General features: G+C 37.0%; 1 protein-coding gene across 1 annotated transcript in view; it reads right to left on the reverse strand.

Annotated features, from left to right (window-relative positions):
- Positions 1–16171, reverse strand: part of LOC124716740 (serine/arginine repetitive matrix protein 1-like) — a 105359-nt gene that overhangs the window by 47017 nt on the left and 42171 nt on the right. Inside the window, exon 6 of the mRNA XM_047243284.1 lies at positions 5910–6095. Within this exon, the coding sequence (XP_047099240.1) occupies positions 5910–6095 (186 nt within the window). The remainder of the gene's footprint in view (positions 1–5909; positions 6096–16171) is intronic.

The following is a 16171-nucleotide window of genomic DNA, read 5'->3' on the forward strand; positions in this document are numbered from 1 at the left end:
TTTTAATGTCTCAGAATGATCAAATGAATATGTTAGGCAAAGTATACGGTCTTAATATAAAAATAAGTGGCACTGAACAATAAAATTAGAAATCTAATAGTTGGTCGGAGTATGTAAATTTAAGTCACAGTTAAAAGTTACAAGTGCCAACTTCACAACAGCAATATTTTTGTTAAAACCGGGGTTTTAACGAAAAAATGGAGCCACTAAATATTAGAAACAGAAAGCTGAAAATTCGTTTGTAGCCTCAGTTTCACGCAAAAAGATTAAATATGTGACACCAATGTGCGCCGCTATTAGTTTTTCTTGTTATTTACTAAAAATCGAATTTCAAGCCGAAAGGTCCTTACTCGTGATAGATTAAGTATGATTTGTATTTCTAATAGGAAGTTATAATTACGGCACTGAATTACATTTACAATATAACAAAGCTGTACCAAGTTTCAAGCTAAAACCTTTTCACTAACTAAAGAAAACTTGACTGAATTTATGCAAAATTCAAGAATGTAAATTGTCAAACGACGGTGAATTTATACTATGCATGTCCGAGAAAGGCGACAGCCGGCCGATGTTGCCGTGCGGTTCTAGGCACTTCAGTCTGGAACCGCGTGACCGCTACGGTCGCAGGTTTGAATCCTGCCCCAGGCATCGATGTGTGTGCTGTCCTTAGTTAGGTTTAAGTAGTTATAAGTTCTAGGGGACTGCTGGCCACAGATGTCCCATAGTGCTCAGAGCCATTAGAACCTTTGAAAGGCGACATTTATATACTGCTACCTGTGCCTAGGGCGATTGATATCAGGTATTCCGTTTGGCGGTCCCCTGTGCCCTATATAAACACGGTCAGGGAGGCACTGGTGGGACACACTTCAGATCGAGATGTCAAACTGTCAGCTTCACTCAAAGACCTGAGTGCGTTGTGGCTTGGATGCGTCAGAGCTGGGCAGACTTGAATGTGTCTTAGTAAATGTAGGAATTGAACTTGTGAAGACTGTAAACCGTCTGGATCGCTTAGATTTCACGGAAGTAGTTATTTGTGTGCCGCACATCATTCTGACAAAATCACGTGGCTAGTAGCGAGGTTATTTTCTCTTCTAAGACGAGCAATTAACTTTTGATGATTAGACGTAAGGGCGATAGGCTATTTTACTTGTAGCTTCTTGTTGAAGACGTCTCGAATCTGCTACTAGTGCTGTCTCCATTACAGATACTAGTTACGGTACTGCGACATATTTTGTGCAGATGAGCTTGTACAGAACATACCAATCATCTAAAGTTCAAATCTTTTATTCATAGTCATAGTTCCTGATCCCACTGAATAACAAGTACAAAGAGGAACATTTTCTTTCAGTGAGCACACAGAGCAACGTGAACTTGCAGACTGAGAATTATGGCCAGTATTTTCTCCATTGTTCTTTGGATGGCTACAAATTAGTTCACAGACACTGGCAAAGGATGCACATACAATTTCACAGTCTTTTCCTAACGACATAACGAAGTAACGGCCATTTTATTCTACCCGCCGCTCCATGGTGTGGTACTTTGCATGTAAATTACACACTACGTAAAATTCGAGAAGTTTGCAATAAAAATAGTGATCGGTATATATTTGCGTTTGGCGTGTGGTTCTTTTTTTTTTGTTATGGTTTTAGGGCGCAAAACTGCTACGGTCATTAGCGCCCGATTGGTGTGTATTAGATTACATATTGCTGCTTATGAAATATAGCTAACGTACTGAATTTCTCTTTAAATTTGAGAGGAGGCCTCTATCACCGACCATGAGAAAATTTATATTATGTGTCATACTCATTTGCTATCATGCTCACTGGCAATGAAGCTAGAATGAAATAAAACCAGTCATATCTCAGAAACGGTTCGAGATAACGAAACGAGATTTCGGCAATGATCGCATTTTGCCATGTGGTAAACAAGCAACATTTTCTTGTCTACCACAATAGAAAGTAACTCCAGACATTTGTAATGAAAAGAAGTAATTTTTAAGACTCATAAGCAGCAGGCGAAATTAGAAGTAGTATGCCTTTGTAACAAGACAGAGAAACTACACATTTATATTTATACGGAAAATATGCTTTTTGGTAAGCTTTTGACCTGATCTATCCTCAGTTCCTCGTTTAATAAACCATGTCCCAGAATTATGTCACATTTATAACTTCATTAGGATGTTAGCAAGGTGACAGCGTGTAAATACTGCATTATTCTGACACAAGAAGCGAATTTTTACATTGCAAGAGGAGAACTGCTGGTCATACTCGAAATTTGCCTGTAATGAAAGAGATATCTTTAGGTTACAGCAAGTTTAAGCTGGTACAAGTATATCAAAGGAGGTGGACCATATCAAACACTTATACATCTGTACTGTGAAATACCTTGTTCGTGAAAATTGGTACATGAACATAACACGAACAAGAATGTAAAAAGTAAGTCGTTCAGTGAGATGGAGGAATAAAAGGGTGAGCGGGGGTGAGTTGTATGAAGCAACAGTATAGTGAGCGCTGATAAAATGTTGCTTTTACTATGTTCACTGTCGTAGGGTATAACCCACAACTCTAGTGCACAAATGTAACTGGGTTCATATTTATAAGTCTTCATAGAGTTATACAAGTTTAAGCTCTGTATTAAATTTGGAATGGGGGCTATACAGTGACATGCTGATAGCTTAATGCATTATGACTGATAATTGGTGAGACTTTTGCTTCCATTCAGAGAGTCCGGAATGTTTGACTGTTTTATAAATACGAATAAAAAGTAATTTCTTTCTATCTTTTGAAAGAAAATGTCTTCTATCAAACGTCAGGTTACTGCTGTAATAATACGTCTTGTATTCTTTCAGAATTTTTAATTATTAAGCATGAACTTAATTCTGTATTTATAATAACGTCAACATTGTATTGTACCGGTGCTTGATGTATCATGGTAACAAAATGAAGTGGGAAACAGTTTCATGATGGTTCACAAAACATCAATTACTTCATCACAAAGTGGAGTTTGACATCTTAAACTCTCATCTGGTGGTAGCTCACGATGGCCGAACAAGCTGAAGGCCACAATGTCTTCTAGTCTTCTGGTGAACTTCAGGAAAACATTTCCTATTTCACATTGCCAAATTAGATTATAAATGTTGATCACAGCGCAAAAGTAGCTCTTACAACAGAAGTGATTACACTTACATGCAACAAATAAATCTGAAGCAAAAACTTGCTAAAAAACATCCTACCACCAAGCCAGCAGGATGAAAGAAGTTGTAAACGACACATAAATAACGGGGAACTGTCATATGCCTGTATTCACTGAGGGAACATTATTTTGAAAGGAAATTAATCATTACCGTAATTGTTTCAAACACGAAAGAAGCCGATTTTTGATATCTTACCAAAAGTAGTGTTTTAGCTCTCACATTTAATATAGTTACAAACTGTGAAATTTGAAATAATTTTTCTCTCTTCTAGTACACCTTTATCCTTAAGTCACCATCACACATTTTCAAACGAACAATTGGCTCTTTCTATGAAGTTGCTTGTTCGTCGGCCCTCAGAATTTTTTGAAGAGCAACATCCTTTACAATTGGCTAGTTATGTAATGTCTCTTTATGTGTTCGTACTATATAATTTCGTCGATGGAGCCATATTCGAACGACATGATCTGGGTCATGAGTTTCATGATGCTACATCATTGTGAAGGATGCACTATGCCCTATCAACGAAACAGTCTGAAAAATTGTTAAAGGTCACGAAAATTATCCAGTCACCCTGTGGTACAGACAATAATTTTTTCATACAAAGCCAATCATGTTTCATCACTTCCAGGCCGTCGTAGGAGGGTATTCTTTACTCAATTCTTAAATTTCTTCTTCATTGTTGGGTTACGTTGAATCATCTGATGTTTTTAATTTCTCTCAGTTTTCGATGATTCTTTCTCGGCTCCGATCTAATCCGTTGTTAAAATGAGCGCATGAACACTACAGCACGTTTGAGGTACTTCACTCACAAACAATTCGTTTCCACTTTACAGAAGACAGTGCTTAATGTTGGTGCCGTGAGTCCTACCCTGCTGGTCACTGTGCTTTGTGAAAGACAGGGAGGGACAGAGTTAACATAGTTGAGTATATCACGATATGTAATAAAAAACGTAACTTAATAAATCATGTAAATGGTTCGCATGTGGCCATACTTTTCACTGAGTAATTGTACCATATAGTAAAACTGACTCATTGTACATCGCAGCTCAAGGTCGAAGATATTATCCCTGGAACATGCGAATAACTAAACTGCATAAGCTGTTCGAAAAATACGTCTGTTGTATTTTCATATCGAAAAGTCTCACATGCTACCACCAAGCCTATACTAAACAATATGTACCTGTTTCTAACACACAGTTCTTGTTACGAACGCAAGTGTTCATTAACACTTTTTTTAGTGTTCTCCAGATAAACTGACACCTAAAGAAGCCGTGACTGTCGTGGTGCTTACAGCTTGCAGATTTTGAATGTATTACTTCGCTAGCACAGTCATATCCCATTTGAAAATGCAGTTTATTTTTTACATGAGTCTCATAGGCACCTTCTTTGAACAGTTAAGCATTTACTGCCTTACGAAGTTCCAAGTATTTACTATCAAAAACAGTCTTGATCACAACCATGTACTGTGCAACCCACGTAATGTCTGAACGATATTCAATTATCCTACATTTGTAAATATTTTTAACGCTTGTTAACTGACAATAGCTGTTGAACAAGCTAAGTTTTATGTGTGTTTATTTTCCTTTCTGGCCAATGTTCTTTTTAACTAAGAAATTTTACGTTGCTATTCGACCTAAAACTCATTGGTTAGCAATGACATCACTCTGTCAGAGGTGGGTGGAGCCTCCGGTATATATATAGTAAGACGTGCACTGGTTTTTCCAGTAGTGATTTACCATCAGAAGGAGGTTCTTACTCGTTGTTATTCATCGTTTTATAGCTTTGTAGCCTTATGTATTTTCGTTAACGTATGTAGCTCTCTAATCAAAGCTTTGTATATGACTTGTAGGTCTGAAGTTGTGGTCGAAACTGGTCACTGGAATAAATAATTTGTGATCAAGACTGTTTTTGATAGTAAATATTTACAACAACATTGATCACTGTTCACTCCCACAATGTATTCAAAAGTAATTAACTTACGAAGTTCGTTGCCAAAAGCCAATGAAAGTTACAAAATAACAGTAATATCCATGAATATAATATTAGAAGCATAATTACTTATAAGTCATTGGGTTTATTGTGGCACAGAAAGGAGTGAGATATGAACGACATACTAAATGATTTAAGAAATCTAATAGGTGATGAAATTAACCCCAAACTGATATCATTTGCTTCACATCTCTTTCTAGTCCATAAGAGAATTTATAAATGTGTAATAAGAATATGATGTGTGTATGGAGAGGGGGGGGGGAGAGAAAGAAAGAGAGAGATAACATATAAAGTGATCCAAGACAGAACCACATCGAAAATCAGCAGTGTTATTATAAGCGTAAAACATGCCAGTTCTCGGATGCAGCCAATTCAAATGACACCAATACCTCACACTAACACAAGTAATGGGATACTTTGTGCTACATATGGTATGAACGAGACCTTATGTGAAATTTTGACAAGGAAGAAATGAATCTATAACAGGATTGCTTTCAAACTGTAAGATACTGGGCTCCACTCCTGCTGTAGCACTAAATGTTGGAAAAAAAAGGCAGTCAGCACTAAACCAGATCATGCCAAACACCCTGAGGACCTACCCCGGCACTGGGTGAGGTGGCGGGCGGCGTGGTGGAGCTGGTGATGATGGTGGGCGGCGGCAGGCCCTGGCCACAGGTGCTGGTGCCAATGCTGGAGCTGGTGACGTCCGCTGTGGTGGAGGTGGTGCCTGCAGCGCCGGCGGCTGAGGAGGACGGAGGAGGCGCGGGCACAGCCATGGACGGCCCCGAGTCCGACGCCGTGGACGACGTCGACGGCCGCTGCTCCTGCAGACCAACGTGCGGAGTCACTTTAGTGAAGCTACATTTGTCATAGAATGTGGCATCTATCTTTGTCAGAGCGAGAGGGACAGTAACTGCCAAAGGGCGGTCATCACTCATTATATGCATAATTGACAGAACTGAGAGACCAAAAATGTAGTAAATTAGTAAAAATTAACAAAAATGTAGTAATTTAGTATAAAATTAACAACAATGTAGGAAATTAGTCAAAGTTAACAGGAATATGAAAATTAGAACGTTCTAATTGTCTGCTTTTGTCTGTCATAGAGTTTTATCTATACATAAATCCGTGATAGTACGAGGGGGTGGAGATTTCTTCAGAACAGCACAGTGCAAGGCATCCCACATATACCCAATAATGTTCATGTCTGGGAAGTTTGGTGCCAGTACGTAACAATTGTGTACCCTGTCCTACTGGTCGCAATGCACAATGGACATCAGTGGATGCTGGTGATCAGACAGGCTGCTTACGCCCGTGTCATCTATCGGAGTCCCATCTAGACGTATCAGGGGTCTTATATCACTCCAACTGCAGACACCCTACACGATTACAGAGCCTCCACCAGCTTGAACAGACCCCAGCTAACATGCAGGGCCCAAGTATTCATGAGGTTGCCTCCACACCCGTACATGTACATCCGCTCGATACAATTTGAAACGAGACTCGTCCCACCAGGCAACATGTTCCCAATCAACCACAGCCCAATGCCGACGTTGACAGGCCCAGTCGAGGCGTAAAGCTTCGTGTCGTGCATTTTCATAAGCACACGAGTGGGCCTTCGGCTCCCAAATTCCATATCGATGATGTTTCGTTGAATGGTTTGCCCGCTGACACTTGTTGATGCCCTCGTATTGAAAAGTGAAGTAATTTGCGGAAGGTTCGCACTTCTGTCGAACGATTCTCTCCAGTCGTTGCTGGTCCTGTTATTGCCGAATATTTTTCCGTCCGCAGAGATGTCGGAGATTTGATGACTAACTGGTTTCCTGATATTCATGGTACGGTCGTGAAATGGTCATGTGGGAAAATCCACACGTCATCGCTGCCTCGGATATGCTGTGTCCCATCGATCCTGCCAGCCGCTGCCGCCGAGCGGGACTAGGCGCTTCAGTCCTGCGGTCACAGGTTAGAATCCTGCCTTGAGCATGTATATGTGTGATGTCCTTTAGGTCTACGTAGTTCTAAGTTTAGGGGACTGATGACCTCAGATGTTAAGTCCCATAGTGTTCGGAGCCATTCCAACCATTTTGAAACATCGCTCCTGCGCCGACTACATCACCACATTGACACTCACTCTTGATAACCTGTCATTGTAGCAGCAGTTGTTGTCTCATATAGGCGTTGCCGGCCGCAGCGCTGTATTCGGCCTGTTTACATATCTCTGCATTTAAATACGCATACCTATACCGTGTGTGTGTGTGTGTGTGTGTGTGTGTGTGTGTGTGTGTAATGTACATGCATGTCACACATCTCCTCCTCAGTCACTGAACGAATTTCAACCAACAGGATACACATATCTCTTACTGTCTGTAAAGAATCTCTGTGGGGCTATAAACCACATACCCGTCAAAGGGGTGGAGGTGGTGGTGGAGAAGCAGTGAAGTCCATGACGTGCGAATACTATAGTTATTCAGTATCTAAGAATGAGAGCATTTAATGACATGCAACAAGCTTCACCATTAATTCCAAACCTTTACGAAGCAATTTCTCGCTGCAAACCCTAAGAAACGACAAAGGGAAATAATTTAATCGCTCACTATGAAGCATGATGTTTCAATTTACTGCTTCTTTGATACTTACTGTATTAGTGACGCATTTTGCAAATAGTATTCAAGTGTACCATTGAAAGTACCAGCAAAATTATATCACTGTACGATGTATAGTTCAGGAGATACGACAACAGGAAACTGCCACATCATGCAAGACATTCAAATTTATTACTCTGTTGCTACAGTTTTATCCGGAACACCTTTCACAGACAGTATCCACATATGCCATGGAATGTACATACAGAAATATATCACAATACAACATAGTTCAAGAGATAGGACGTTATAAACTTTGAGCTATGTGAAAATGTAACCACAGGGCGAAATTTGCTAGAGATACATGTGAAATGTGTGTACAAATTGGTATGAAATACGTTAAGTATATGTTATGTACATCGTGGGCAAAGCCACGGATAAAAGGCTTATCCTAAAACCCTTGTATGATTTCAAACAAATTTGATACGAATATTAGTTACTACCTATAAAGAAATATTGTGGGGCTTAAGAACCACCTTTTGGACTGAGTGTGATAAACCTGGAAAGAGAGGGGAGGGGAAGAAGATGGACAGACAGCGAAGGGGAAGGAGATGGTCACAAATGGGGGAGGAGGAGATGGCAAGAGAGAGGGTCAGGAGGACATGGATACAGAGGGGTAGGAGGAGATGGGCAAAGATAGGGAGACATGGAATTGGATAGGGGGGGGGGGAGCAGGAGGAGATAGGTGAAGGGGCGGACAGAAATAGGGGCAGAGGAGAGGAACAGAGACGTGGTGAAGGAGCAGATGGATGTGGAGATAGGGAAGCAGGAGATGGATAGAAGATTGATATGAATATGTACCCAGACAATGCATGGTACTCAGCTAATAAATAAATGTAAATATTTCGTCAGGCCAAGTAAGACCATATGACTCTTTCTCACTGAATAACTCATTAAGTAATTCACTGAATAGTGACAACAGAAGACAAAATTAGCTAAACCAAAATAAAAATGAAAATGAAAATAAGACTATAGCAATTATATTCCCAGAAAATGAAAAATTGAAATTATAGCCTGTAAGCTTGTAACATGGCTATTTTTTGATGATGTTATTGGGTGTGTTAATATTTGTAAAGGAAAATGATATATTTGAAAAATTGTGGCCAGAAAAATGTTTTTAGACAACAGTATCTTCTGTGTCTGCGATGGCAGCAGTGTAGATTCGTAGAATCTTTGACTGTCAGTAGTGGATAGCTGCAGTGTGCCGCAGGCAGGGATTAGTTGAGTGTACTGTGTAATTCATGGACGTATTTTTGGAACTATGTGAGTTGCCTATTTATTATGAGGAAGAATATATGTTGATATATGGACTTAAAAAAGTTTTGAAATGAAGAACAAGGTATTATTTCATGTGAAATGTTTATTTTTATTTTTTTAGACTTGCATTGTTGATCCACTTCACCCTCGTCACAGTCGAGTTTTGATCATTATTCTGCTGATTGATCTTTTGAATTAATTTACAGTAACATGTAAATCATTAGATTAAAGAATTTTCATATAAGCTTCCATAATTGTTTTCTATGATCAGTTCCCTACTTACTGAATTTTCACTACTTAAAGGTTGATTCATGTGTTTCATTGGCATTATGAACCCGACTTAGACCTACAGTAATTAGTTTAGAAGCATTTCCTTAACCGTTATACAGACTTGCTATGTTGTAGTTTCTGCCAGTTCTTCATTTCGCATGTGAGATTCATAATATGTGATTGTTTCGTTTCCATTGCGCAAAGTAGGTTCTGTCAGTTTCTTTATTTTTCCAGGGCCAAATGTCAGTGCAGAAATTTTCGTGTGTATCAGGTTACATTCTCATACAGGTCGACATTGCAGTTTTTTAAAACAGTTACATTGCTTCATATAGTTAGCACTGACCAAGTCTACTGAGAGGGAAATTATTGGTTTGCTTATTTACTTGCTTATGAATAAGAACGGTTTTAACAAACACATGATTCTTTTCGATTTCATGCAAGTGATGTGGCTTTGAGCTCAGTAGCACATTTAGGTAGCCAGTTAACAATCCCAGGTTTACGTTCATGATAATGCACACAAAGGAAAAAGCTATTCACTTACAAGCTATTATGGGGTATTCCTGTACAGAGTAAAGGGAGAATGCTTCAATGATACTTTCAAAGTCTCATTCAAAAATCTGAGGTTCTCGTTCGTGTTATGTTCTTCAGCCAGAAACATAATAACAACATAATGTGCATGTGCATGTGATACACTGTATGTGCAGTTGTTAAGAGAGAGTCAGTCACCAGAAAACCATGTCTCTGTTTAGTGCTCAGTGAGTGAATACTGCAGTTCCTTTAAAATTAGTCCACATCACCGACTATGAATCCTGCTATATAATATGTCTACAATGATATAAGAATTAAAGTTCTGTGGGGGTCTGAAAACAGCCTGTACAAGTTCGTTACCAACAGCACAGTACTCAGTCATTTTCTGAGAGAAGAATATCATTCCTACATGATCAGAGTAGCCTCAAAATTTGTCACATAATGTATGTAAAATGGGTTAATAGAGATATTTAAACATTCACTTAAAATCTTTCACTAGCTTTTAACCCAGAAAAAAGAAGGAAAAAACAAAGTAATTATTTAAGAAAATGTACAAACTGTAATTAAATGATGGATAATCTTGTATGCTAAAGCTGACCGAATTTTTGATCTCATGGTTGAATGCAGCACAGGTCAACAATCGGGTACATAATAACCTCAAAATGCAAAGAGGAATACGACAAAAAAATTTAAAATGAAATGAACAACTAATAAAACACAAGAATGAAAATGACAACAGAAAAATCGTGGTAAATGAAATATTATTGTAGAAGATAAAATTACCATTATTCCTGTAAAGTAACAATAAAATGAAATATACATGTTGATGATAAGTATATAGACTCTTGGGTGATAGGTTGCTTTTAGTGAGAAGATGACATGTAAAGCAGTTTGATACAGGAAACTTAAGATCAGATGTTTATTTCAGATTTCTGAAGAAAATAGTTGGCTTCAATATCATAAATGAGAGTCACTGAGAACCCAGTTCAATATTTATGAAAAAGTAGAGAAAGGTAATGAATAAATTGCATACTTCTGTATTGAGGATGAAGAAATGTAGGACTGAAGTAAAGGACGATAAGACCAATATGAAGTGTACATTTTATATCATGTTTGAAGATTCTAACACAGCATTAACAGGTCTCACCAGTCACAAGCAGAGAGTGTTACAAAACTATCTCTGAAACTGCTGAACTTATCATTAGCCAAACTCTACCATGTAGGTGACACATCATTAGATATCCTTTAAATCACTTATCGTATTCTACAGAAGAAACTACTATCTGGTGTATAGGACATTAATTAATGACACTGCAATTACTACAATCATTGAAATTAGTACAGTGAATAGAAATGATGTTGCAGAACAAATCGCCCATTTGTATACTACAAAAATTCAATATGAACACTAAGTAAGTAGAGTCACAATGAATGAGACATTGTGGAAAACTATATGTCATAGATGCAAAGTACTTCATGCACAGTTAAACTAAAATGTTGAAGATGCAACGAAGTATACAGAACACAGAAAAAAATTGAGTAATACTAAATGAAGAGTGGAACATAAAGCGTCCATATAGAATATAGGTAAAAATGGAAAGAAATGAGAAGTAATTGAATTATGATGTTTATAGTTTGTAACAATATTTGCATTGTTTGACTTTTATAGTTTGGATGTACAGTGTAAGAGGAATCAGATAGTCGAACATTTCTCTGAATATAATAAACAAATGATTTCATTATTTACGATGGGTAACCATAACAATGTTTTAGTTTTTGATTATAGAACGTTGGTTTTCAAAAATATTTGCTGTATGTAGTGTAAGTTTTGAAGATCATTGTTTCACATGGTAGTTTGGTTTTCATTAGTCTCTTGCATGTTTATAAACTCATATTTCTGCTCTCATCTGCGTGAGAAGTTATGACTTGAAATTCGAAACACGATTTTTAAAATTTGAAACCTGTCATTATAGACATTTTGGCCCTTTTAAATGGTTGATTTGAGAATTTATGAATAATAACACTTCTTCAATATACATCTTTACTATTGGCTATATAATTTTGTAATAATTTTTCCCCAATGAGACAGTAGTAATAGACACAGACATGATGACGTGCCTCGCCAAACTTTCCATGTACGAAGATTAATACAACAATGTAGCCCTAATAAGAAATAAATCACTTATGGTATCTCAAAACAATGTCCCATACTGTCCAAGTATGGTAATGAGGTATGCATTATGCCGCAAATGTACATGCTATCTAAATTTCTCATCAATGCATAGGTGTTTATGTGTAAAATGAGATCTGTTAATAGAAGTTAATATAATAGTGAGCATGGTAATTGCAAATGAAGTGAGAATGCACGAAATGTAATGGTCATCAATTGGTAGTGGCCTCTCAGAATGTGATACACAAATAAATGTTGTTAATAACGAAGATAATAATCTACATGGCCCATGTTTCGAAGAGGAGCCACTGAGGCAAAAATTAATCATTTAGGCAAACTGCTCAAAGACATGGATTGGACTGATCTATGTAGTGCTCACTAAATGAACAGAAAATACAAGAAATTTATTAATAAATGTCTTTACCACTATTTCACACAAAAATAACACGGATTAGATCAAAGATTAAAGAAACAGCAATGGATTACTCGAGGACTAAAGGTATCTTGAAGAGCAAAAGGAAAGCAATACTGGTCAATGAGAAACATCTGTGATGTTGAGACTATAGTTCATTACAGGGTGTAATATAAGATATTAATGCTAGTAATATAGACACCAAGCAAATTCCTTACAAGAAATGAAATGAAATGATCGAATGGCACTGTTAGCCAGGAGTCCCCATACGGGGGAGTTTAACCGCTGTTTTTCAATACCTTTTTAGTTGACGCCACCTCGGTGACTTGCGGGTCAATGATGATGAAGGACACACAACATCCACTCCCTGCCAGGAATCAAACCTGGGTCCCTTGTGTGGTAGGTGGAAATGCTATCACTATACTATGGAGGTGGACACCTATCAAGAAAAATATACTAACAAAAATATAGATAATATGTAGTGCAATGAAGAAAGACAATGTTTGAAATAAAGATTGGGAGGACCTGACAGCCTGAAGAATAAGAGGTATACTGGTAATGGACATGAAACTTTTTTAACAAGCACTAAACAGTTATTGAAAGTATAGGATTGTTATGTTCAATAGATCCTGCCACAGAATATCTCATACCAGTCATTATAAAAAAAAGCTTTGGTCAACCATAAAATATTTAGAATGAAAAATTCTAGTGATTATGTTAAAATATTATTAAAGTTAAATGAATAGTGTTCTTCTAAGTTTAGTAACATTTTCAGATGTTTGTGTAACAAATCATTTAGGACTGGAATATTTTCCAACTGTCTGGAATATGCTAAAGCCAAGCGTCTGTGTGTAGGAAATGAAATTAAGGAAAACCATGATACTTCTGTCCAGTTTTACTGTGGCCAGTATTTTAGAAAACTTGAGAAAATTTCAAATACAGTCTGCTTCCTAAGCATCTGACTAATGTGCAGATCATAGCTGGGTTTCCTATCGAATTCCAATATTCAGAACGCTGTTTACACATATTCAGGAGGTTGGTTACACATAAAGTGAGACTGTAAATAATTAATTAGATAATGTATTGTAGGCTCTGTTATCTATCAAAGAAATCTTTTTGTGTAAATTACATTAAGCCTCCGAAGCAAATTAGAATATCGTTGTGTAAAAGAAAATGCCAGAAAATGAATCCCATCTTACCTTTTAGACACAAAACGAAGGGAGTCAATAGGAAAGAGTTCTGTATTAAGCTATCAGGCTTAATTGAAATGAGAGTTAATTACATATGTATTTCACTCTGTTCAGTCATAAAGCCCTTACCTTTCATGTGTATCTTCAATATATAACCAAAATCCAAATTTGTAAATCATGTGTAGTCTTTAAAAGATCAGCCCACTAAAATTTCATTGACATTAATAAATGGATTCTAGCTAATTCTTTGTCACTAAACTTAAAAAAAAAACCACACCGCAATCAGCTCAGAACTTGCACCACGTTTCCCCCAGTATATAAAATGTAAAGAAAAGCATATAGGAGAAATCAACAGTGTTATATTCTTGTAATTACGACTACATAATTAACTCAGTTGAATGTGTGTTCGTAAATAATAGACCAAAGTTAGTGCCTTTAAATCTTTGTTAAGATTACTCTTAGTTCTATCACTGTTTGAAAAAACTGAAGAAGACCAGTTTTGGAGATGTTGACTGATCCCTGCCTCAATATTTCTTACATCTTAAACAGGTAGTTATAAAGGCATCACAGGAAATTTGCCTTCTTTGGCTAGAACAGGAATTTCATCTTCAGTTAAATCTTCATCAGATAGGTCAATAACAGTTCAAGAATTATCCTCAATTGAAGCTACCGACTTGTTCTTCTGTAGACTAGGAGATCTCCTGCAGTTGGAGAGGAAACGTCAGGAGTAAGCTTTATACATTGGCCATGGCCTAATGGCCCAGAAGGTGTAAGAGATCTCATCACCAGCGGTGAAAGCTTATATCGTATATTAGTGACACGTTACTCACTACCACTGAACTGAAAACAAGTTTAAATTTTTTAATAGTTCCACATTCATGAGTACCATTTCACTAATGAGCTGTGAAAGGGCTATCAGACTGCCTCCTTTTTCTAAATATGCACGTGTATAAGGTATTCTTGCTTTATGAGATATTCCACATCCTTGAGGGTCTGCTTACTACAGCTCTATGGAACAAAAAGCATTTATAATATAATCATCTAACAAACAGACTGAGAGCAGGTTCACATCACTTTCCAATGATAAGTGAACTGAAATGGAGTTGGATTATCCAGATATCAAAGAGAGCAAACGCTTTTGGAGTTACCAGGTATACATCACGACAAGGTAACAATGTGAAAAACAGATTTAAAGAAGCACATTAGGGTATGTATCACAACACTGTATCAGTGAAATAACGAATCATGGTTTAAAGTCTGAGTAACACAATCTAAAAAATAGTTTCAACAAAATATTGTTAGCTTTGTGAATGTTAAATATAGCTTCACCCTATGATTACACTTTACTTAAGATGAGCCTATAATTAAACTGTAAGTGAGACATCCTTGGTAGCAAACAAGACATTCGAAACATACCTAGTAACACAAGCACAAAAGTGTTGATACACTGTTAAGCTTTTACAAGTAACTGTCAGCATGCAGTTGAATAAACGTTCATCCATTATCAGATAACAAAGACACTGAGGGAAAAATTTAAAAATAACTTTAAAATTTTCATCCTATGGCAGAAAAAAATTGACATTAAAAATGCTTGCACTTGTTCAGGTACAGAAAAGGGAGTAGCTGTAATGAGTGGTACAATGTATGGTAACCCCTGCTATACACTTCATAACGTTTTGCAGAGAATAGATAAGGATGTATATGTATATGAGGGAAACAGGAGACAATGTAATAACAGCAATAAGTCTATTTAATGATATGACTAACCAGATTTTTGGATTTAGAATTATCCTGGACTAGGAATAGAAAATTTGTTTGAGCTGTAGCATTATCCTTTAGACACAATAAAATGTCCTGAAACATATTTTCTTGCATGTGTAGGATAGATGAGTGCACATAAAGTATCGAGAGCAGTTAAAATTCCGTTCCAGTTACGTATCCTATGGGTCCTGTTCCAAGTACACATCAAACATACGATGAAATCTAGAGTAGAGGTCTGTGGTATGTTCTCTGATAATGAAGACAGTAAAATGATTTATAGTGTAGTACATATTTCAGCTAACACTGTACAGTTTTGAGAGGAAGACAATGCGATTTTTATTAACACAGAAGTAAAAAAACAGAAGTCAGCAGTGGTACTTCGGATAACAGCAATAAGCTTGTTGACATTACAATGCACAACATTCACATAAACTTTTTATATGTGAAAAGTATACATAGAGGATTAAGTATGAGTTTCATCTCCTTGAGTACATATTTCTTGTTTAGTGTAGAAAACAATGAATTGTATGCTTCTTCTATCAATGAGAATAACTATTTTTTGTACAGTTTGACAGATTGACACTATGGATTTTGAAAACAAGGGAAGATAGATCAAACAGAAAAAGGATAGAATACAAGCTATGATGTGACGAGAAAATGTAAGATGCGATGATTCTAAAAGGGAAATTAAAGGGCAGGTGAAATACCAGAAGGATAAAAAAAATCATTTCTTCACTATTGGCACAGAGATCGAGATTA

Source organism: Schistocerca piceifrons, chromosome 9 (assembly GCF_021461385.2).
Source record: "Schistocerca piceifrons isolate TAMUIC-IGC-003096 chromosome 9, iqSchPice1.1, whole genome shotgun sequence".
Lineage (NCBI taxonomy): Eukaryota > Metazoa > Arthropoda > Insecta > Orthoptera > Acrididae > Schistocerca > Schistocerca piceifrons.